Genomic DNA, 24,941 nt, shown 5'->3' on the forward strand with positions numbered 1-24,941 from the left:
TATAATCAAAACTGCTGGTGGTGATGTAGAGGGGAGGGGATGGTCACTGAGATTTAGGAGTTTCAGAATGGGAAGTGAGAAGAAGGGCAGGAAAGGTGTGGGAGGATTAGTGTTTGAGAGCTACCCTTTACCTATCACAGTGCTGGCACCTCTATTGAGTCTACAGTCTGAATGCGCCCAATGAAATAACATGTGCTAATGACCCTGGAAGAGGCATTATGACACTCATTTTATTAAAATTTTTTTTGATTATTTATTTTTTGATGTTCCATATGTACATACATTATACCCCAGTTTGGTTCATCTTCTCCATTATTCTCCCTCCTACCCCATTCTCCTTCTTAAAATAACTTCATCAGGTTTCAATGTTCCATATTCATACATGTAAAGAAAGTACATCAACCATATTCACCCTCCTTTACCTTTTTCATTTACCCTCCCCCTCCCACTGATACTCTCCCTTTAACATGACCTGCTTTACATTCCTGTCCTTTCTTGTTTGTTCATTGTTCAGTGGGAGTTTTGCCTTGGTATTTTACTTATAAATATATTGTGCTTAAATCAGTCTAACTCTCTCTGTTGTTCTTCCTCCCCCTTTTCCTCCTATCCTGCATTGCTCAACAGTTTTTCCGTGTGCTGTATTCTGTCTTGTTCCTAAACAAATGTGATATAATTCATTATTACTTACTCTCTCATTCTTTTCTTCTTTTTCCTTCTTTATTCTCCTCTATTAGTCCCACTTTCAGAAACATATTCTGTATATATTTGTATGTATATGTGATAGTGCCTGTATTTGTATTGGATCTATCCTCCACATGTGAGTGAAAATACATGACCTTTGTCTTTCTAAACCTGGCTAACTTCACTTAAGATGGTGTTTTCCAATTCCATCCATTTACTTGCGAATGACAGAATTTTGTTCTTTATGACTGAATGAAATTCCATTGTATATGAATACATTTTCTTATCCAGTCATCAGTTGTGTGGCATCTGGGCTGTTTCTATAACTTGGCTATTGTAAATAATGCTGCAATAAATATGGGTCTTTATTGTAACCTGACTTACACCCCTTTGGGTATATGCCTAAGAGTGGTATTGCTGGATCATCTGGCAGTTCTATTTTTAGCTTTTTAAGGATCCTCCATACTGCTTTCCATAGTGGTTGTACTAATTTACAATCCCACCAGCAGTGTATGAGGATTCCTTTTCCCTCACCAACATTTGTTGTTGTTTGTGTTCTTGATCATAGTCATTCTAACAAAAATGAGGTGGAATCTTAGTGTGGTTTTGATTTGCATTTCCTTTATGGCCAGGGATGTTGTGCATTTCTTCATGCGTTTTTTTGGCCATTTGTACTTTTTTCTTTGAAAAAGCTCTGTTCGGTTATAACATTCATTTTCTAGTTGAGGAAAATGAGTCTCAGATTGCTGAATAGACTTCTTTAAGGCCTCCCCACTAGTATTTGCCAGATGATATTCAAAGCCCTGCCTATTTGGTGCCAATGCTATTTTACTATACTATGCTATCTATGACTCATTTACCAGTCTCCTCTGCAAACTCCTAGAAATTCTCATGTTAATAGTCATTCATTTGCTCACTCATTCCTTTATTTATTCATAGGTAGCTGTTGAGCACATGGCAGGTCCAAAACACTCTCGATTGCTTTTTTTTGTGTTCACTTCCAAATTCCATAGAATGCAGAAACCTTTTTGTCCTAACAGGAATTAGAACCTGGTGTTTCACTGTGTCTTTCACTGAAGAGGCACTGGTTTGGAAATCAGGAGACATGAGTATAAATATGGTATTTTGCCCCTGTCAAGGGTGCTTTGTAAAGTAAGTGTGTGTTTGAACTGCAAGGGTCAGTTTGCTTTGCAGGATGTCACTGGGAGCATAAGACAGTAATCACCCAGTGGAAAGTAGTCCTTTTTCACCTGTCTTTAGGCCATGCTGTAGTTCTAGGGTAAAACCTTCTGCCTTTCATCATAATTTTATATCTGCTTCAAATAGAAGTTTCTAAGCTAGAAGCTCTTTATTCTCTCATTCAATTGAGGAATTATAGTCTCATTGCTTCAAATTTCTAGAACTTATCATTGAGTTCACATAGGCCCTTTGTCTCTCAAACTCCCTTGGTCTCTCCTTCACTGAAATTTCCCTCTCTTTCTTGGTCACCAATCCTTAGGTTGGATCTTTATCGCCACTTAAATTTCTCTTCTAATTTTTAGACTCTTTTTTTTTTTCTTTTGATTACCGTTCAAAGCTTTTGAATTTAGTTTACTGCTTTTGACTTGAAATCCTCCATTTCTCACAAAGACTATTTTCTCCATTATTTTTGTCTCCTTTGCTTAGTCCATCAGCTGGAAGGGAGGTCACTTCCTCTTGAAGTCATACTTTTGACCTTATTGTCATCTATTTATCAAATATTTGAGTACCTATGGGATTTTTAAGTGAGGACAGCAAGAGAGGATATGTTCTCTACCCGAAAAGGCATGAAAATGAACACTTGCAAAGTTATTATAATAAATGTTTAGAAGAGATTGCTGTTATACTGCTGGCAAAGAGGAGGAAGTGACAGACTTGATTGATTGGTCAAAGTGGCTTTACTGGGGAGAGATTTGTAGGGGGGTGATGGAGGGGGTGATCTAACCAACATACAATGTAAGGCTATTTGGAAGTGCCACAATGAATCCTCCCTGTACAATGAATATATCCTAAACTTAAAAAAAAAACAATAAAAGCTATTAACTACAAAAAAAAGTGACTTTACAAGAAACCTTTGGATTGGGTTTTGAAAGACAGATAAGTGTTTCCCAAGAAAACAAGTGAGAAGAAGCATTCCAGAAACAGGCAACATCATTACAAAGGCCTAGTTCTTTAATATTCTTGATGTGTGGTGCTCAAATAGTGGTGCTTCAAAGAGGGGAGGCTTAAGGTAAGAAACTAGATGATGGAGCATTTGGATGCCTTGCCAAAGACTTGGGTTTTATCCTTAAGGTCATGGTGGATGAGTGAAGGGTTTTTAAGAAAGAGCCATAACAGTCAGAGTTAGAAAGATCACCTAAACTATAGCAAGGAGAATGTACTAGCTGCCAACAGACTGAATACAGAGAGATCACACAAGAGAGTATATATATATATATATATATATATATATATATATATATATATATATGAAACAAATAGAGAGGGCCAAATAAGAACAATGGTAGTGAAGCTAACAAGAGAAGAAATATAAAAGGTGTTAAAAGACCAAGTTGACTTTACTTACTAACTGATTGCATATTGGGACAAGGCAGGCAGGTGGACATTGATATCATTTGTTGCAACAGAGAAGACATGAGAGGAGGAACAGGTTAGGGAAGTGAACTAGGAAAACCTGCGTGCAGGGTGGGAGGTGAGGTCCATGATATGGATGTGTTCATTCTGTTTTTCAGCCATGGTTGAAGGTCTTCAGGTCACAGTGCCTGACAAGAAGAAAGTGGCCATGCTTTTCCAGCCCACTGTGCTTCGCTGCCACTTCTCCACATCCTCCCATCAGCCTGCAGTTGTGCAGTGGAAGTTCAAGTCCTACTGCCAGGATCGCATGGGGGAATCCTTGGGCATGTCTTCTCCCCGGGCTCAAGCTCTCAGCAAGAGAAACCTGGAATGGGATCCCTACTTGGATTGTTTAGACAGTAGAAGGACCGTTCGAGTGGTGGCTTCAAAACAGGGCTCAACTGTTACGCTAGGAGATTTCTACAGAGGCAGAGAGATTACAATTGGTCATGGTACTAATGTCCTTGTTTTAAATCTAGGGAATGGGAGGGTGGTTAGTTCCTTTCTTTCCAGACACAGAGATTTGGGTCAGTCATCCCTTTAATCCCTCCCTAACCCAGTTTGATGGAAGATGGGTGTATCAAGAGACATAGCAAATTTCTTTGATGGAATGGCAAGGGGAGGAAGGGTGGACAGTGTAGTATCCAGGGAAAACAGAAATGAACTTTGGAATAGTCTTTCCAGAGCCTGACCTTGTGTCTCAGAGATTGTTTTCAGAACTTGAATTGAAACGGGGTCTAGTGAAAAAACTTCAGTCAAACATCCTACACCTTGACACTGCCTTTATGGCCCTTCCCCAAACATGAAAAGCAGACTTTCCCAAGAAGTTTCTCTTCTGGGAAAAGGGATGTGTGTACACAAGCTTTAGAGCCTCTGGGGCACTGTATCAATTCCACCTTCTCTTCTGCTCCCTAACATTTTTAGATAAGGAAAGGTCCTAGGAATCTGATATAACTTGCTCGATTTTTCAAAATTTGAATTCCTGTGAAATCAGCTTATTTCTGGAAGTCCAGAATTATTATATCTGGCTCTCAGGGTCTCTGTAGGCCTAGTTCAAAGTCCTCATAGACTCCTGAAACTGGGCTAGAACTAGACCAGTTTGTGGCTATGGTCTAATTCTCTTGCCTTAGGGATGCTGGTTTTTGTTATTATTTTGTTTGAAATAAAGCGGACATCTGAAAACCACTATCCAGGTAAAGAAACAGCACTGCAAACATCCAGGAAGGGTTCTCCCCTCCCAATCCCCATTGTTCAGTGCTTTTCTTTCAGAGGACAGAGTTTTAGAACTGGGTCCTTCTTTTTGTGATAAAAGATGCAGATCTTCAGATTGGAAAACTCATGTGGGGAGACAGTGGACTCTATTACTGTATCATCACTACCCCTGATGACCTGGAGGGCAAAAACGAGGACTCCGTGGAACTGCTGGTGTTGGGTAAGTGAAAAGCAGAGGCAATGTTTTCATCTTAGGCTGCTTGTATCATGACTCTCTTCCCTATGTGTACAGCAGATCATATACAGTCTTTATCTTTTGCACAGACAAAATTCTGCTTTAGAACATGCTCTTTTTGAACAGTAGCTGTGTTTATTATGTCTTTCTTCTTGAAGGCTTGGGCCCCCTTTTGAGCATTGTCTCCAGTTTTTCTGCTTTCTTAGTTTTCCCCCCTCTTTCCACTTTCACCTTTAATCCTGATTTCCCTCTTATTCTTTACTTGTCTTTTAATATGCTAATTGTTTAAGAAAATTTCAGAGGCCCTTGAAGTAGTTTAGAGACTAGAGAGATAAGAATTCATTAGTGTGTAACCATCTCCAGAGACCTCAGGAATCTCTATCACTCAATTACCTCCACTTAAGACAATCATAAGGCCATATGGCTGTAAACTGGAGTCCAGTTATAAAAGGCACCCAATGAAAAGAACTGTTTAGATGTTTTAGTGTTTAATTGGAAGTATCTGAGTTATTTTCAAAGCAAATAAATCTAATCCTTATCAATATTAATTTCTTCATAACTGAAAATGCCTTACTTCTGGCTACTTTTCCTCTTCTGTGAATTGGAGGAATGTTAGTGGGAAAGTCCCTCCTTGTATGTAACTGAAGATTGAGTGCATATTTTATGCACTGCAAATATTGCTTGAATAAAATCAAATGGAACAAAATATACGGAAATTAAGAAAAGACTTTTCATCAGTTGTAGGAGAAGAAGTTGTTTAGGATATACACTTGAAACCATTTTTCAAAAGAAATTGCACTTTTTGTAGTTTCCCAAAAAACAGGTGACAGTAATTTTGGGAATATGTAAGGGTGCTTTGGTTTAGAAGAAAATAAAGTTGAAGGTTGATTTTTTTACCGCTTTGTGAGAAACTCAATCCCCAGGGATAAAGTGACATTTTCTATTTAGAATTTTTAGTTTTAGTTTTTGTCACGACATTGGCAAAATAACTATACTTTAGACTAATATTTTATAGATTTGACTAAAGTAACGCTGTTCTACTTTACTAGAAAGTTGACTTAAACATAATCTTTGGGTCCAGGATAACTGTTGGTACTTGTAGAAGCATGGAAATATGACACATATTCAAAAGTAAATAAAAAAGTAAAAGTCTTATATTGACATTGTGAAAGAATATGGGGAGATCATATTTGAGATCTGCTGTGGCTCTGCAAATCAGAGGGAATCAAAAAGATAATTTTTGCTTAATCACACAACTCTAATAGCCAAGTTTGCAGGAACAAGTGGCTCATTGAGCCTGCAATTAGCTAATTGTGAACACAGCTATTTGGCTGGGGCAGCCATTTTCAGAGAACTAATTGTGCAGGAAAAGGAGGCCAGGTAAAAGCCACTTTAAATAATTTGGTCTAGTTGTTCTGCAAATGTTGGGGAAATGAATAGAGTGAAAGCTTTCTCGTGTAAAGATGTGCTGAAGTGTATAGTGGTCATTCCTCTGGATCAAAACATACAATTCAGCTTGGGATAAGGATGCCAAAAGGGGTCAGCAGCTGGTAGGTAAAAGGAAAGCCCAGAAGACAATGGCTAGTGATGGGAGGAAATATGAAGAATAGAAGTTAGTATTGTTCTGAAAAGGATTGTGAAGGAAAACTGAGGAGGCTGCAAATCAAAACTCATTGTAGTAAAAGCAGCACATCTAAACAGGCACATGCAAGGATTCTGAAGAAGGAAAAGCACATAATTCTGCTGTGTTCCACATTAATTAAAAAGTTTAAAATACGATGAATTTGTCAGGAAACTTTTTAGGGAAACACTAGTGTTATTTATTTAAAGGGATTAGCTTGAAAATCTATGAACATTTTCTGGCTATACAAAGTGACCCCTTTATAAAAATTTTCAAAATACTATCACAGTTTAAAAATTCTAATTGTTTGGTTGTTATATTCTGTAGGTCTCTTTGTTGGGTGTTGCTTTTTAAATGTGAGACTGGGAGAGCAACCTGATTTCTGAGGTCACTCCTCCATCCCCCAAGAAATGGAGACATCAAAAGAAAGATAACTGGGATCTGTAGTTTGCTAGTTACAACATTCATGAGCCACTGGTTCATCACTGAATTTTTTTTATGAGGAATGATTGGAGGATTTGTTCTAGTGAAAAAAGACTTAGAATTGGTTCTCTGTTCTTTAGGTATTTGAAGGTTCTCTGTTCTTCAGGTATGTTCCAATCCCCAATCCTAAGGATTGGAACATACTCTGTCTGAGTGGGTAAAACTGAATCATGATTGGAAGTTACAGGGGAGGGTCTGTCTCAGTGTTAAGGAAGAACTGTTAACAACTGGAGACATGTAAAGGTGGAATGAGTATCCTCAGGGGAGGACTAAACTACTTTTTTGCTTTATTTCAATTCTAAAATTATTGAATTAAAAGTAGATGCACAGGAGTGGTGATGAATAAGAAAATGACCTCCCAGGAATTCAGTCCTCATCACAGAGATAAACAAGATTACAGGTTGGTTACTGGCACATACAGATGATGCTCTTATACAGGAAGCCAGAGGGAAGAAACCGTGGTCTTATTTAGTAGGTCAGGGCTAATAGGACCAATCTCACAAGAGTGAAGCAAAGAAATCTCGATGGTATTTTGAATGGGTTAAGCCACTTTCATTCTTCTTGGAGATGATCTCAAAATAGGGAGCAGAAAACTGTTGAAATTCCAGATGAATTAGTAAGGGAAGATGAGTTAAAGAGATAAATTAGAAGCAAAGCTAAGATGAATTTAGTTTCTGCATTATACTCACAAAGGTAAGGATGAAAAACTTAATGGGGCAAGATTATGAAGTGTTGTATATGTAAGACTGAGAAGTTTGGAATTTATCCTGAAGACTCTGGGGAAGCTAGTGAAGAAACCTTAACAGAGGAATGAGATTATACTTCATGTCTGAGCAGTAATTAGCAGTAGAGCAGATGCTGCATCAGAGAGAGGAGAGCTAGAGCAAAGGGATTGGATTTGGACATTGGAGAGAGGCTGCTGCAGCAGCACAGGTAAAAGATATGAGATTCTGAACCAGGATAGGGGGTCAAGAACAGCATAGAACATTTCTGAGATGGAAGCAATGGATCTTGATGACTAATGTGTAAAAGGAAATGAGAGAGAGGGATGAATCAAACAGGATATCATGATTTCTAACTAGCTCGGTTGCTAGTCATGCCGTCAATTAAGAAAGAGGACACAGGTGGAAAAGAGGTCAGAGAGGCAGGAGAATGAGTTTAGTTTTAGACTTGTCGAATAAAAAGATGCTTGTGAGACACCAAGATGGGGATGTTTTGCTGACAATTAGAAATGTAGGCCTGTAACTCAGCAGGGAATGAAGATTAGAGAGTATAGATTTGAGAATCATGATCATATTAACTCATATTAACATACACTGATGGGCTGATGCAGAGGCTCAAATGGTAGAGTACTTGCCTAGCAAGTGTGAGACCCTGAGTTCAAACCCTAGTGCCACCAAAAAACAAAACAAAAACAAAACCCAAATTAAAACATACACTGATAGTGACTTGTAGTCAATTTTTTTCTAAAATAATATTATTAGCTAAGAGGACAAGCATTATTTCCTTCATTTTCAAAGTAAAGAAGTTAATGCCCTGGTTTTAAGACTATTAGCCCAGTTTTAAAAACTTGTTGATGATCAAACCCAGTTGTTTTGATTCCTGGCCTCATTTCCTTCCACACAATACCACATATCCTGTATGTATTCAAGATGCTATAGGATAAGCTATGTTAAAAAATGTTGGGCCGTAGTCATAATTTCTACTTACCCCAGGTTTCCTTCAGTATTTCTCTTAATCTCTTAGTGAAATGGTCTATAACCATTGACCTAGGCCTTTACTTCAAAGACATAGTTGTTCTTGTCTATGAACACCTCCCCACTGAGCATGAGTCACCCCTCCTGCCACCCCATGTATCTGAACCATCCACAAACCATTATGGATGCTTCTTTCAGAGGTTTCAGAAATATGTAAAGATGTGTGATTCACAGAAATGGGAGGGCAACCACTGATTCAACATTAAACATGAAAACTATACTGAACACCCTTTAATGTCTGTTTGATGATTCAGAAGGTAAAGTCATTCTGAAGTTGGAAATGCACACAGTGTTTTGGGTGTTTTGAGATGACACTGAAAGGTACCTTAGAAATATTTAGACAGACATTTGTGATCATAGGGCCATACCAGCAGACAGTCACAGAAGGTGGGAGTGTCCAGAAATCTGCCACCCTGAGATTAGACATTGGTCTAGGATCAGTGGCAAGGACAGGCTGTTTATAACCTGGAGCCATGCCACTGTTTGGATAGGAATAAAGTTCCCTGGGGCAGCTCCAGCTGGCAGGAAAAGGACTTCACCATTTCAGGAAAGCTCATGCAGCGAAGTTATTATTTTAAAATCTAAAAGCAGCTCGGCTTGTTCTTACTTCTTTCTATGTACAATATGAGGACCTGACCCCTTCTTTCTGATGTCTCATGTGGTAGCTTGCTTAAAGGCCTTTAATTAGAAAAAAGGGGACAGGGCCTCTGTGGAAATGTAGGTGGGTGAATGACTATTCCTGCCTCTGGCCTGAGAACAGAATAAGAGGCCATGAGCCAAGGGGTGTTTAAATTCAAGCTAAGGAAGGCATTCCTAATGGTAAATAACAATTTTTGGAATTATGGGTAGTTGAGGGAAATTCTAGACACTCCTTCTCTGATGAGCTTTAACATGGAAACAAGTTCTCTTGTCTGAGATATGAGAGTAAACAAGGTGATTTTTCAGAGTCCTTTATTGATTTTTTTTGACTCTATTTCAAAGATCCACGGATTACAGAATTAATTCTCAATAGAGAGTGATGCTTCAAATACTGGTTTTGGTTTTGTCTTAATATTGTATCTATCTTTGGGAAAATGGTACATGCTATTGACCACATTTCAAACAAAATAAAAACAAAAAAGAAGAAAATATCTCTTTAAATCACTCCATCTAGAGCTAACTGTTGTATTTTCCACAGCTCTTTTGATTGCAAGGGATCGAAGCTCCAACTAGCTTAGGGGAACTTTTTGACTTAGATAACACATAAGCCCAGGGATATTCCTAGCTCCAAGCAAAGACCTGTCCTGGTGCTCAGGTAATGTGTTAAAAAAAAAAAATCTCTCTTTCCTTACCAACATCTCCTGCTCTATTCCCCTGTGTGAGCTTCATTTTTCAGGCAGACTCCATCTGGGGCAAAGATAGACCAAGCAGGTCCATGTTTCACTTTCTATCTCAGGAGAACGAAGTGCCTCTTTCTCCATAATTTTTGCAAAAGCCCTGTTGTTGGTGGTGACTTGTGTGTGGGGTGGGAGGGAGATGTGGTAAACCACCAGCCCCAATTGAACCATATGAACTGAAGTGATAAGGAAAAAGGAGTTGCTTCCTAAAGGAAACCAGGAAGTTGTTCCAAATGAAGACAAAAAGAATACCAGGCAGGCAAAAATCTACACTGTTGACATTTTGTGGAATTCATCATCATTTTTATTTTTAATGGGCCAAGTACAGTACTAATCCAGAAGGCCAGAAATAGGTATGCTCTCAGCAAGTCCTTGTGAGTAGGCACTAATTTGGGACTGATTCTTCCCCATGAATGTAATGCCACAGAATTACTTTTGTTTTACTGTCATGCTCATATTTTTCTCCCCTCTCCTGTGACTTATGCAAAAGTACTGCATATATTACCCGGACAAGTGGTGAAGGAATGGGCGGGCATGGATTTTTTTTGTTTCTTTTTTAAATCAAGCTATTCACAGTTATCTGCTTGAAATGGTTATTCTGGCATAAAATAAACTTTTCTGTCATTAGTATAATAGAACCATTAAGAACATGATAAGAAAGCAGTGAATTGTTAGGAAGGGAGATCTCCCAGAAATGCCGTCACACCCAACCCTGTGCTACTGCTGCCTCAGTTGGAATCCAGTCCACTCCTCATCCTAGTGACTTCAGCTCAGGCTGTTCCAAAAGGCTACCTGTTGCCAAGGCTCCCCTTCCCCCTTCTCCCTCTCTTAGCCAACCCCAGCCTGGTGCTGCAGACCAAGGAGGTTTGCCTATTAACAGGGTCTCAGCTCCCAGAGTTCCCATGGCAACAGCCTCCTTGGAGGTCTTTGTTGCCTGCTAAAACTTTGATCTCTGAGAGTGGCTGCTGCTGTTCCTCTCCAAGATTTACAAACAGGAAGAGGAGGAAAGAATTGGGAAAGAAGTAAGAAAAAGTTTACTGCTGGCATAAGGGAGAGAAAGAATTAATTGCAGAGCCACGGTCTAGCCATAAATCTGGACATCACTCCTTTGGAACATCTTGTGAGTTGGGCTATGGTCTAGCCATAAATCTGGACATCACTCCTTTGGAACATCTTGTGAGTTGGGCTATGGTCTAGCCATAAATCTGGACATCACTCCTTTGGAACATCTTGTGAGTTGGGCTATGCCCACATTTTCATTTGTAGACTTCATCATGCTTCAGTGTCTTGGCCCCACATGGAAGACTTGAAGTGGGGTTGATTCCCCTAGGAGGGCAGAAACATTCTACTTCAGTACGCATGCACCTGTGCCTTCAGGGCTCCAATGGAGCTAACCTCACAGGCTCCCAGGAAAGGACAGGCACAAAACAAGGAGTGGGCTTTTCAAGTCTCTTTCCCAGTGCCTTCCCAGTGCCTTTCCTCACACTTCTCTCTCCTAGCCCTGACCTGCTCTGTCCTGAGCTTACCCAGATGCCTCTGTTGGTCTTGGTTTTAGGAAGAACTGGAGAAATGTGTTGAAAGGATAGAAGAGAGAGAAGGGCCAGAAAAGTTAGCCAGGCATCCTCTAGAATCTGATTCCAGTTAATGAACAGAACAAGTATTCTACTGAGGAGGTGGGGAGGGGGGGAGTGTTTCCTACAAAGACATGGGGCCATGCCTTTTACTCTTTGCAAGAAGCCTCAATCAGACTTCACACCTCTTCACTGCAAAATCTCAAGCTTGCTTGCTGTTTGATAGGCACAATATACTGTATCAAGTATGGCTTCAAGTATGATTTGTATTTAAATTTGATTTGAATTTTTTTTTTTTTGGCCTTACTAGAGTTTGAACCCAGTGCTTGCTAGACAAGCACTCTACCACTTGAGCCACACTGCCAGCCCTTTTGACTTTATTTTTCAGCAGACTTTTTGCCTGGGCCAGCCTTAGACCTTTATCCTTCTATCTATGCCTCCTAAGTAGCTGGGATTCCAGGAGTCAGCCACTCTACCAGACCTTAATAAGTATTTTTTGGATGCTGTGTTTCTAACACAGTGAGGATGCAAAACAAATAAATGGCACTGTCTTGCTCTATAAAAGTTACAGTCTTTTGGTGAAGGTGAAAGTTATAGTTCTGAAGCCATGAAAGAACAATGCAAGAGAAGATTAGACCACAGATTTAGGCCACTAATTCTAAGGAGGGGGTATTTTCCTCCTCCCAGGGGACATCTGTCAATGTTTAGAGACATTTTTTAGTTGTCACAACTTATGGGAGCTTAGCACCTAGTGGATAGGGATCAAGGAGGCTGATGAACCTCCCACAATAAATAGCACAGTCCTCTTATTCCCGGGAAAGACTTATCTGGGCTCCAAATGTCAATAGTGCCAGATCCTAAAAGTCTGTTTGGATAGTGGATCTGGTACACTGTGAGTAACAGTGGCTTTTGGATCATGCAGCTCTGGATTCAGTGTAATAATGTGACCTTGGTCAAGTCAATGTTTCTGAACCTCAGTTTCCTAATCTGTGAAAATAGGAGAAGGGGTCATAAAAGTTAGATGGAAGAACTACAGTGAAGATTAAATGGTACATAGTATGTACTCTGCAAATAATGATTCCCTTTTCCCAGCCTTCCCATTCCCTACATCTTATCACCAGTATGTCATCCCTAGTATGTGGGAACCCTTTTTAGGGAAATACACTTGAGGGGCTCCTGCTAAAGAGCTGATTTTCCTTCAGTACACTCCATAGGCAGAGGTTTTCAGGGGCCATCTGTGAATTGGCAGTCCTATTACTAATTAGATTCACATTTTCTCAATGGACATCTGTGCTGTGTCTTGCCAGTGGTGACCCTAATCAACCCTGTGGAAATCTTCCTGCTAGAGGATCTGAGAGCAGTCTGTTCCAGCATGCTGTCTTGCTGCTGCTGTATTTTGGTTACTGTTGGAAGCTCCCATTTTCTCAGTGGATAGCCCTCAGCTACAGGGTGTTTATTACCTGACGTAAACACAAGGATTAGATCACACTGGCCATGTAATGAGCTCTGGAGGAATTTGGAAAATATTTCACACTTTGACCTAGGAAGACCTAGGGAGACTTTAGATAGGGTGGTGGTCTAATTTATTATTCAAAGTAGGATACACTTAAGAGTGAAAGGGGGTGGGGAGGTTAAAAACAATTAATAGTAAGACCAGAGGCACAGACTGGGGCTATCCAGGCAAACTGGTCTGATGGTCATCCATCTTCAGACGATTACCACTTTGAAGTGTCTGTTGGTTGAGGAGAACAGATCATCCAGAGGACTTGAGATCAAATTTGCTTCAGCTCCTCTCCCCCTTCCCAACCCTTGCTGCTAGCTGGCATTTTGTTCATGAGATGTAGAGATGTGACCATACCTCTCCATTCATCTACTTGAGCCAAGTGAAGGGGTCCAGCAGTAATGGTATTTCCCTGAAAATTTTGCCCAAAGATTTCTGAATGGTTGCCGCTGTTCACTGCCCTGCGTTGTTGAACATAAAGGAGGTCTGGGGTCCCTAATCCCCCAGCCACTCAGGCCCCGCCTCCCCTGCCTCCTCGCACAAATGCACGCACGCATGCAGCATGCACGCAGCTTGCATCCCGCCTCACTATTTTTGCTTCACTTGTTGCTCATCCCTGTGGGAGGACCTCGGCCTTCAATTAGCGCGCATTGCTGCCAGCCGCGGTTGCCGTGGTTACCCTGGGCGGCGCTGGAGCAGCTGGGTTAGCCCGCGCCGGCCCGCCAGCACCGCGGAGGAGACGCGGGGCAGCGCTGGAGTGGGTGGTACCGCGAAATCGGCTCAGCCCCGGGGAAGAAAGAATGGCAGCCCTTGAAAGCCGGTCAGGAGACAGTTGTGCCTTTTTTCTCCAAAGCCAGCTGCCGCTATTCAAGCGTGCAGGTTTGCGTTCACACAGGAGGTTGAGCCAACGGCTTTGCTGAATTGGCTTCCCATGACAGGGCTGTGGGAAAGACTCCGTGGTCGAAGCCCGCGCACACCAAGAGGGCGCAGGCCATAGAGGAAAGGGCAGGAACTCTGACCATCCAAGACCTACCAAGCTGTGTCCTCTTTGTCAGCCTGAGATCACAGGGCCTTTTTTATTAAGGAAAGTAGCCATCCTTAACACCTTTGTATTGAGTCTGATCCGTATCTTTGTGCTAGTCTGACATAAAGAGCACAGTAAAGTGCCACAAATGACAGTGGGCCCTGAAAAACTCAATTTCCTCTTTGCGTTACATCCCACCCTCCTCTACACCACTTTCGAGTCAAATCTAGCTATTTTCTACGTTTCATCTCAAGCCAAGTCAAGCATGTTATATTACTCATAGTATTTTGCATCTATTCACTCTCTGGGGGCAGGGGGTTGGATCACTGTGGCACTTTGCAAAGGCTAAGTGCCTTTGCAATCATTTTTATTATTGTTTATTAGTTTGTAGCAGTGTGGAGAATGCCTTTTAATTAGATCATACTGTGTTATGATGTATTCAGTAATCATTTTCTGGTTGCAACTTTAAAAGGTGCTGAGAATTTCAACAAACTCCAATATTTTCTACTTCCAAAAATTATACTTTAATTATGTAAGTAGAGCAATAATGCCACAAACACAATTTTTTTGGAGTCACTCACTGCAAATACTAGGAGACTAGGATGCAGTTGCTATACATTGCTAAATGGAGGAGAAGTAAATACTGAGGGGTAGTGAGATAAAGAGGGGAAACAGTGGAATGGAAGAAAGTAGTCCCAGATTTTATTCCTGGCTTGATCATTAGTCAGTTGTGTGTCTTTGGGTAAGATTCTTAGTCTTTCTGATCCTCAAGTGTGAAAACAGGTGGGAAGGGGGAGAGGGGGCTGTAGACTAGTCCTTTGTGATCCTTTTCAGCTATAAAATCTGATTCTAGAATTCTGTGTCAATAGAAGAAGTCACTGCCTCAGACTAAGCTTATAATCATTGCCAAAAAGCCAGAAGCATTTATTAAGAGTTAATTGCAAATGGTCCAATACTAGTCATTTTATGGAGAGAACTCACTGTCAGAATTATTCTCCTCTAAGACTATAATTTAAAGTGAACTAAATTATCAAAGACACAACAAGAAAAAAGTAAACACATGAAATGCTTAAATACATAGTTTATAAATATATATAAAAGAAAGGGAGGCTATATCCACATTTGTGATGGATAGCCATAAACTATATTTATTGAATGCACGGTTACCATGGGAATGTAGAATAAAATCAGTGATGTGTTGTGTGCCCTTGGGAAATTTCCAATCATTTGGAATTATAAATAGCCATAGAAACAACACTTAAAGCATAGCCATAGAAACATCTTTACACTTAAAAGGGCCAGAGAAAGGCATCTGTTCTCAAAGACATAGGAAAGAAACACTTTGGAAGGTTAAGAGCTGAGAGAATGGGGTGGATACAGTACATCACTCAAGATGGAACCAGAGCATCTGAGGAAAGCTTGGAAACAGATGACGCTGAGATGTGCATCAAACAGAAAGGAGAAGGGAACCACAGCCACAAGGGGAAGGCAGGCATTTGTTATTGGCCTAAAGAGAAGCTTCACTTGAATGGTGTATTGGCATACCCCGGAAGGACCTAGTAAATACATTCAAAGAAATAAATGGAGATCACTATGCCATAGGCATCACAAAGATGCAGGAAGTGTTGTCATCCCACCTTTTCATGAGTTCCACTGCACTAACACCCTGTCTACTAGTGGTTGAGTAGCCAGATCTAGGTTCTGAAAACCAGTTTGTAGCACTCCAGAACTTCTTCATTTTCTCTTCCATTTTGAAGGGTTGAATTAATCAGAACTTAGATTTAAGTATTAAGGCTAGAAGGAAAAGCAACCTTTTTGGCTAAAATCTGAATACATATTATATCTCTATAATGACTTCCTTAAAAATACCCTAGCCTGGTGATTCTCAAATCATGACATGTAGGGTCGTGTGGTGCTTCCACTATCTTAGGTGGCAGATGACATTTTGGGATGTTTTAATGTGTGGAGGACATTCCGGACATTGAACCCAGGGGTGCTAAATGTTCTGCAATACATGGAAGAATGCCGAATGGATGAATTCAGGAGTGAATGGTTCCTTCATACTTTTGGGAGGTGGCAGTATAGGATTTGTACTCAGTGCCTCACACTTGCTAGGCAGGTGCTCTACTGCTTGAACCATGCCTCCAACCCTTTTTACTCAGGTTATTTTGGAGATAGGGTCTCGAATTTTGCCCAGGCCAGCTTGGACCATGATCCTCCTATTTTATGTTACCTTCATAACTGATTATGACAGGCATGTGTCACCATGCCCAGATTTTTTCTGTTGAGGTGGTGGTCTCGCGAACTGTTTTGTCTGGGCTGGCCTGGAACCATTTTCATCCTGATCTCAGCCTCCTGTACAGCTTGGGGTGACAGGTGTGTGCTGTGGCTCCCAACTATTGGTTGAGATGGGGTCTCATGAACTGCAATTCTCCTGATATCAGCCTCCCAAATCGCTAGGATTACAGGCATGAGCCACCCACACCTGGCTTCCTTCATATTTTTTTATTAAGGCCTACTTCCATCTGCAATAGGTAAAATGGACAATAATGAGCAGAAAATCAGAAGTCTAGTCAGAAGCCCAGCCTGCCAAACAATGGGACTTAGAAACACTCAGAAGTCCTGATGGGTGGATGAGATGCCTCTTTGTGCTGGGCTGCAAGGAGTGCTAAGCTTAGGGCACAATCTCTGCTTTGCAGGGGTGTCTATCCTGATAGTGGAGGCACCTGTAGGAGAATGATCATCCCTGGAAAATAAGTGCTCCAATGAAGGTGTATACAGTGGTACTGGGGATGGAGGAAGAGAGAAGCATCTTCTCATTGCTTCATTCTTACAGAGCTCTGTCAGAACACATTTTCAGAGGCTTGTAGACTGTGTGTGGTAAGGATTTGAACAAGGTGGTTCAGATGTTTATCTTAGAAAAGAAAGTAAGGGAATCCTGCCTTGAGGGACTTGGCTTACCAAGAAAAGATTATTAGAACCTTGGGGAAATGTCATTATGAAATGGCTGCTGTGAAATGTGCAAAAATAACTCTCTGAACAGAGGAGAAGTGGTAAGCTAGGCAAGCCCTTTGACCCCATGCAACCTCATCAAAATTTGAGGGTTGACAAAAATAGATTTGGCAGGAAGAAAGTCTTTTGACTTTAGTAAGTCCTGTGATACAGAAGTAGATAGCCAAAAGTGAGTTCTTATTCCGTTAGACAAGATGCATGAATGTGGACTAGACTGAGCCTCTCAAGTATCTTGATCCTGTTTCTGTCTCCATCTGGCACAATCTATACTTCTTTGTTGAGTATAATGAATGAATGAATGAATGAATGAATTGGATTCCAATTTCAGAAGTGAGCTGGTTTTCAGGAAAATGCACAAATAGCTCATTGGGAATAGCTTCAAGGTGGCAGTGGCAAAAACCAGGTGACTTAGACAATTATATAGGTAAGAGGCCTAAATTGTTTTTTTTCACAGTACCTGTTTCTACACTGAGCATTCAACCCAAAGGGTCTGAATGTGTTTGGCCATGGAGTTTGTGATAATGTGGTATGAAAGTGGCACTTGTGTGTGTGTAAGCACAAACTATTAGTATGCCTGATTCATTTGGCTCATTCATGTGGAAATTTCTTTAAAGTAATGGATTTTGCAAGGTTTGGAGAAAACTGTTTGAGTGCTTACATAAAAACTCTGTTTTCTACTGATCGTTTGAGCGTTGGTTGAAAAGTGTAAATGTGGCCTTCTCTCTGCAGGGTCTACTTTCCATCCTTTCCTCAGACATTAAAGTGACTTGTAATTGCCACTCCTAAGCCAAATCCTGGAAGAATAACAGTGATTCACAAGTGTGTTGAAGTGCTGCTGACATCTGGAATGTACTTATTGCCATTGTTTAGATGTTCTAAGATCAGACTTTCATTGGACACCATAGAATAGAAGAAAAGATAAACACATTTCTGACTGGCAAGAGCATTTCTTAGGAATTGTTAGGGAAGGAGCTGGAAGCAAAATGATTTTCAGAAATATATAAGATTCCAGCATAAATCCAATTTTTAAAATACCTTTAGCTTTAATAAATGTAAGTCATGATGTAAAAGCCAGACTTTGCACTCTCTACTGTTGATATAGTGGTGGTATCTGTTATCCCCAAACTCATAGTATGTTCTGAATTCTGAAGACATTTAATTTCACCCACTTTTCTGCAAGAATCTGTCACCCACACCACCCTGGGGCTAACACTAGCCAGGTGCATTATTGGAATCCCTCACCTTCTGAAACATTAGCTATTGACTGTTGTTTCAAAGGGAATGAAAAGTTTGATGTGGGTCTTCCTGTTGGAGTGACGAGCTTTGTGAATTTCCTATCCATATTTCTGACAAACTCTCCTTGTTTTAATTTTTCAATTAAAAAAAAAGTCTAGAGTGAAAAAAAATAAAAGCCCTTTCATTGTTCTTCCATGACACCCATTCCAGGTCCCCAGAAATAAGAAAACTACCAATGTGGTATGTAATACTGTTCCTTTGAAGTTTTAATCTTAACATAGATGCCTCGAGTTTATATTCACTATCATTCTGTGTATGGAAGCAATGTTAGAACACCAACCAAGGTAACCCAACAGCCTGTGGGGAAATCCAACTTTTGTGTTTTCTACTCATAAATATATCTGTGTGTACATATCCTTTAGAGTTTACAAAGTCATGATCTTTGGGCTGTGTACAGGCCATGGACACATTTTTTTTTTTTTTGGCTTAGCCACTGTTTAAAGAATAAAAGAATTAGTTGCTAAGCATTTAAAAATCAGGATGTTTCACATAAAATTTGGGGTCTGGTGACTTGTGACCCAAAGAGACATTTCCACAGTGCAACGATTGGTTAGAAGTGAGTAGTAGTGACCCTCTAAAGACACTGCCATTTGTACCATGTTGTCTGGTATCTGACCAGTTGTACACATTTGCATTACCTGCTGGGCCCTATAGACTTTGAGTTTCAACTCTAATCACTGAATATAAGATTTGAGAACTAAAATGATATAGATAGGATAACCATATAATTAATTGTCCAAACTAGGATATTTTGAGTGTAAAAAGGAGTGCTGTTAATTATCCAGGACCATAGACATAGATTAGGACTGTCCCAGACAAACCAAGATATATACTTTCCCTATTTATGCACCACTATATTCAGCTGTTTCTTTTTGCTAATGAGAAACTAAGAAGTGTGAATTAAGGGTGAAGTAATTTCCCCGTTAGTCACCAGATATATGTCAGAGCTTCCCTAACCACTTTGACTTCCAGCGCACGACTTTTTCCAACATAATGTGTTCTATATAATATGTACAAGCATATTATATAGTTAATAATTATTGTATAGCTCATGTCCTGCTGAACCTACAGATTGCTAGCTTATATCATCAATGACATTTCTATTATGACTCTAATTAGTGATTTGGACCATAGCACAAACATTGGTATGTTTGAAAACTAGAGAATAAGCACAAGTAAAGTTTCTCATTTAACTAGACACAACAAAAAATGTATTTAGAAATGTTAATTATCAAGATTGAAAAACAACAAAAAATCTATCATGTAACTGATGACTGACTTGCTAATAAATTCTGTATATTGGCTTCTGGACCATTAGCTATTGCCTGACAATAAATATTAATTATATCTTCAAGAGATGTCCAAGATTCCAAAGTCCCAATCTTTGACCAGCTGTCCCCTGTGTTGTTGAATTCTGAAGAGATAGTTGTACAGGGAACAGCTCCAGATTAGATTAATATATGCTTTTCATCACTTGCTCAGGTTTAGGTCCCAAACCCCTATCAGGTCTCCTACACTAGGGATCTGTGTGAGCCTTAGGGTTACCTCTTAACCTTTCTTGAAGGCTCAGGCCTGAGAAGTCTCCTTTAGGACACCTTTCTTCAATGCCTACTGGCTCTCACTTGCCTTTCTGAAGGATCTTGCAAGCAGGAGGACCATCTTACCACGTCATCTGCGCAAGAGGGAAGACAGAAAGAAGAAAGCTTTTCTCATCAAGGCCTAAAGGATAGCTGACATAAGTTGCCACTCTAGGATGCTTTTTCCTTGAAGTACACAGGTAGCTTTCTAAATGGACCATCACCCATGCAGAAGACATGACCAGGATACATGTTACTGCATTAGCTTCCTATAGTTGAAGAGAGCCAAGAAAAGGTGAAGGGAGCAAATATCTCTTATCCTGCTCACAAACATCTTGTCCCCAACTATAGCAACCCCCTACTGTCCTGGAGGCATCCCCCATTTTTAATTTTCATCAGGGCCTCTTTTGTGTGTGGTGCCTTATAGAGGAAGGAACCAGTAAGCAACTATGACCTTTATACTCCAGATATAAACCACACACATGGGTACCCTTTTCTCTATGTACCTCAACAAACTCGAACAGGAAAAATTGTTTTCTAAATGAGCCAAGTCCATATGCATGAAATTTTGTTTTTATATGGAGATGGAACTGTGAATGGATGTATGAAAATGTAGATTGTGGATTTTTGTTTTTGCTTTTGATTTTCCATTCTGGACAATTAGTACTTCTAAATATATTTCTTGTTGTGTCTAGTTAAATGAGTAGCTTTACTTCATTTACTTGCTAGTTCTCAAGTCTACCAATGTTTTGAACATCTCCATATATACTATCTATGGTCCAACTCATTAATTAGATTCACAATAGAAATGCCATTGATGATACAAGCTAGCAGTCTGTAGGCCCTAGAGCTGTAATGTCCAATAGCTACATGTGGCTACTGAGCCTTTGAAATGATAATAGGTTGTGAATACTGACATAAGCAAAAAATAGTATTAAGTTAATTTTATCTGTTTCTTTTTACTTTTTAATGTAATTCCTAGCAAAGTTAAAATTATCGATGTTGCTGGCAGTGCACTTTTATTGGATGGTATTCTAGACGTATGTGTCATGCACCTAAATGAAACAGGATTTAGTCTTATGCTTGGTTGTCACAGTGACTTTTTACCATGACAAATCTGAGGGGAAGTTTGGTAGTTGTTTCCTAGTGCAACTTTCTAGTTTATTCGCAAGGCTTTGGGATTGTAAAGATATCCTCACAATCCTTCACATTTACCTCAATAAGAGAATATGGTGAAAGCATTCATAATATCTTTCTATAAATCAGGCGAGTTTTTAAAAGGACTAATCCTCTCTCATGTTTTCTAGCATCTTGTTTCCTGCACAGCTCTTTACCTCCTGGAGCACCTGTTCTAACACCAGCCTTTAAGCTTTTCTGCCATATCATGCAGAAGGCACTTGGGTACATACAATGCCAGCTGTGGGTACCATATGGAAAAGCCATATCATATACATATGTGCAGAGTATTTTTGAAGCCAGAAAGAGTGTGTAACCAATCTAGCTTTATCTTTTTCATGCCTTTCAAAATTTTAATTATTGAAATACTTTAGGACATAAATAGAATCATGTTAGCTAGATAATTCTGAGTTAAAACCAAATATGTACTTTTGTTTTGATATGGACATAAGACTATGTATGGATGTATGAAAATGTAGATTGAACACTTGGATACAGATGGGTTTGACTTTTCAATTAAGTGTATGGAGAGGGATGTATAAATGAATGGATCTGGTGTATGTCAGTCTGCTCAGGCAGAGCTTTGCATATGGAAGCAGAGATTTCCTCCTCCTATAAATGGTTGGAAAGTTCTGTTTCTGCTTCCACCTAGTTTAGGTGCAAACTTCACTCAGATGGTTGCCAAGGGTTGATAGAGAAGGTCATTTTCTTTGACTAAGCCCAGCCCTGGTGATACCTCAAAGATTACACACCAAAGACCTCAGGTAGCAATGCTACCAATGGCATCCAGGTATCAGGCTACATTTTCTTTTGAGTAACCTCTTTCCTTCTTCTTTTCCTTCCACTTCTTCTAGGCAGGACAGGGCTGCTTGCTGATCTCTTGCCCAGTTTTGCTGTGGAGATTATGCCAGGTATTCAGTCATTTAACTATTTGCTTAATTTGCTATCACTCCATCTGTCTTGCTTCTGCATTAGTCACTAATTACTTGTGTAATTAATTGGACATTTGTTTGTATATCTCGGTAATCTTTAGCAGGATGGACTAAGTCCATTGAAGAGCTTTTGAGTTGTATTCCTTCTATTCCTAGACCCTAAAAGAATAACAATGATTAAAAATAGGCTGAGGTGGGGACCAGTCCTTCAGTGACAACATCTGAGGTGGAGACCCAGTCCTTCAGTGACAGCATTGCTGGTACTCTCCAGGCCCATCTCAGTATTTCAGCAGTAGCCAAGTAGCTATAAGTATTCTTAACAGAGTCATTATTTGTCTACATTCTTTATTCCCTAAATTATATGTTTACTCATTCCTTATTATACAATAATGTTACTCTGAGTTGCCTTTTGTAACATCAAAAATCTTTTTTTTAAGACAGGGTTTCCCTGTATACCCCAGGCTGGTCTCAAACTTGCTCTTTAACCCCACTAGCCTCAAACTCATGATCCTCCTACCTCCACTTCCTAAGTGCTGGGATTATAGATGTGCACCACTACACCTGGCTTGATTGAAGTTTTAAGAAAAAAATTGAGTCTTTATAGTTGAGCTTCACTAATTATTCTTCCTTGAATTCTTCTTTTTCTTTCCTATTAGCTGGCCAACTTAAACCCAGACATTCTTGTTACTGATATTGCTCCCAAGGGCACAAATAGTCATCTCTTTGTAATCCCCCTTATCAAAAATGCCTTCAATTTGTAAGTATTTGTCCCTGAAAAAAAGAAAAAAAAAAAAAAGACAATGTCATAGTGCACTGTTTCAAACTAGAAGTTCTATCTCCTGGTCCCAAAAGTTACAGCATTTTTCATATCTGACCAAATTCACCTGAATTTTTCTGCTTTTGACTCCAAGAATCTTTTCGAAGATAATACATTTTTGTTTCTCAAATATAACCTGTCAGCATTTTATCCTTAATTGCCTGACCTGAGTTGTAGCCCCCACTCCATAACACTAATCTAAACCTCAATGCTTACTCAAGTCTATCTCAGACTACATTATGTTATTATGTTACTACAAAGGCATAGGCCATAGCCTTCTGTTATCTGTTGTCCTCAACAAGAATGTTCTGTAGACCATTCAAGACAGGCACAAAGCCTTCTCAGTTCCTCACTGAAGAAAGGTTGACCTGGTTAACTTGAATGTATTTCAGATGGAGAAGTAAGAGGAGAAATTCAGGAAACATAAATTGTTTATTTTCTTTCCAAGGAAATGATGTTCCAACCAAAGATCAAAGGAATTTTTCATTATCAAAAAAACCCTTTATATATAAAAAATGTTATACTTTCAGGCTCCTAACTGAATGTCCATTTAGTTGAAGGAATAGTCGATAACTAAATTTTGAGAAAAACAAGTAGTGTGTACTTGAGGTTCACTGTGAAGGGATTTTTGATAGACGGTTTTCAACTTCAATACACTGCCTTAGTCTTTTGCCTTCTGAAGGAAAGCATGGCTTTCTTCAGTCTGTCCAGGCCTCTACAGAGAAGTTGGTTCCTATAGCCAAGTCTCTGCAGAATGGTACTGAGACAAGTCATTTGAGGGCCACAGTCATTTTTATGTAAGCCAAGCAGAATTTGTTTCCTTTCTCTTAATCTTGTGGTTGGGCAAATGAAATAGAATTCATGTTCAGCTTCTGGCAGAGCTGTGAAAACAGCCAACGTCAACAAGCATACCTAGCTGTGTGTGTACATGTTCACCTTGCTGTTCATCCAAGCTCTGAGCCACTTTAGTCATTGGTTATGCTGGGTGCCTAGCATGGTCAGCTTTCTTGTGATCAAACCCATCCCAGTCTCTGGGGATGGGATCAGTGTCTTATTTATTTGAGACTTTGTCTCTAGTTTTCGGAGACTATGTCTCTAGTTTTCTGTTGCCCAGGTATCAATAAAAGGTTTGGATTTCAGTCCTGTTGTTGAATACAGGAAAGATATCCTTGGGTGACCAGCAGGGAAAACAGATGAATGCATACAGAGCCTGGACCACCCAAAGGTGGTCTGCATTTATGCCATGTAGACATAGAGGCCTTTTTTGTTCAGGATTTTTACTTTTATTTTTTGGTATTTTGAGACAGGGTCTCATTATGTAGCTCAGGCTGGCCTAGAACTTGGTATGTAGTCAGGGTGGCCTTGAAAACACGGTCATCCTGCCTTGGCCTCCTGAGTGCTGAGATTATAGGTGTGTATCACTGTCCTGACCAGGATTTATACTTTTATAAATATTATGAACTTGACTATAAAGGATAGGCATTCACAGAACCCACCACAGGGTAAGGTTCCTTGTCCCCACAGCCAGGCATGTTCCTGCTCTTGTCCCACCCTTATTCTGACACTACAGTCAATTTGATAAACCCTTTTCCCACTAAAGGACCTTGAAATCCCCCATCACTGTGTGCTGGTCATTCTGTGTACCTTGTAGATATCGGTAACCTTCCCTTTTTTCCACATCCCAGCACTTCACACTCTCAGAGTCCCTCTTGAGTTTGGGGGCTCTGCTTTCTGTTTGGACATGCTTTCCTCCCAGGTCCCCCTAACTCATCTCCTTTCAAGGGAGACAGAGTGTGCCCAGTCCTGAAGGTGGGTCACCTTGAGTGTGGATTTCTTTGTGCCTCCTTCCAGAGTGGGTGTTTGTCGGCCTGGTGATCCTGGGAGTTTTCCTCTTCTTTGTCCTGGTGGGGATCTGCTGGTGCCAGTGCTGCCCTCACAGTTGCTGCTGTTATGTCCGCTGCCCATGCTGCCCGGATTCCTGCTGTTGCCCTCAGGCCTGTGAGTAGAGACCAGTGGGGAGATGTGGAGTGATCAGAAGA

At 40.2% G+C, this 24,941-nt stretch overlaps 1 protein-coding gene across 7 annotated transcripts in view; it reads left to right on the forward strand.

Moving 5' to 3' along the window:
• The window catches only part of Ildr2 (immunoglobulin like domain containing receptor 2), a 60,851-nt gene that overhangs the window by 12,692 nt on the left and 23,218 nt on the right, over window positions 1-24,941 (forward strand). For 3 of the 7 annotated variants that reach the window (XM_074047586.1, XM_074047587.1, XM_074047590.1), the window contains exons 2-5: window positions 3,432-3,764; window positions 4,625-4,744; window positions 22,008-22,064; window positions 24,754-24,900. In XM_074047586.1, the coding sequence (XP_073903687.1) occupies window positions 3,432-3,764; window positions 4,625-4,744; window positions 22,008-22,064; window positions 24,754-24,900 (657 nt within the window). The remainder of the gene's footprint in view (window positions 1-3,431; window positions 3,765-4,624; window positions 4,745-22,007; window positions 22,065-24,753; window positions 24,901-24,941) is intronic. The other 4 variants (XM_074047588.1, XM_074047589.1, XM_074047591.1 and 1 more) reach the window with 2 other exon arrangements.

The sequence above is a fragment of the Castor canadensis genome, chromosome 11 (assembly GCF_047511655.1).
Source record: "Castor canadensis chromosome 11, mCasCan1.hap1v2, whole genome shotgun sequence".
NCBI lineage: Eukaryota > Metazoa > Chordata > Mammalia > Rodentia > Castoridae > Castor > Castor canadensis.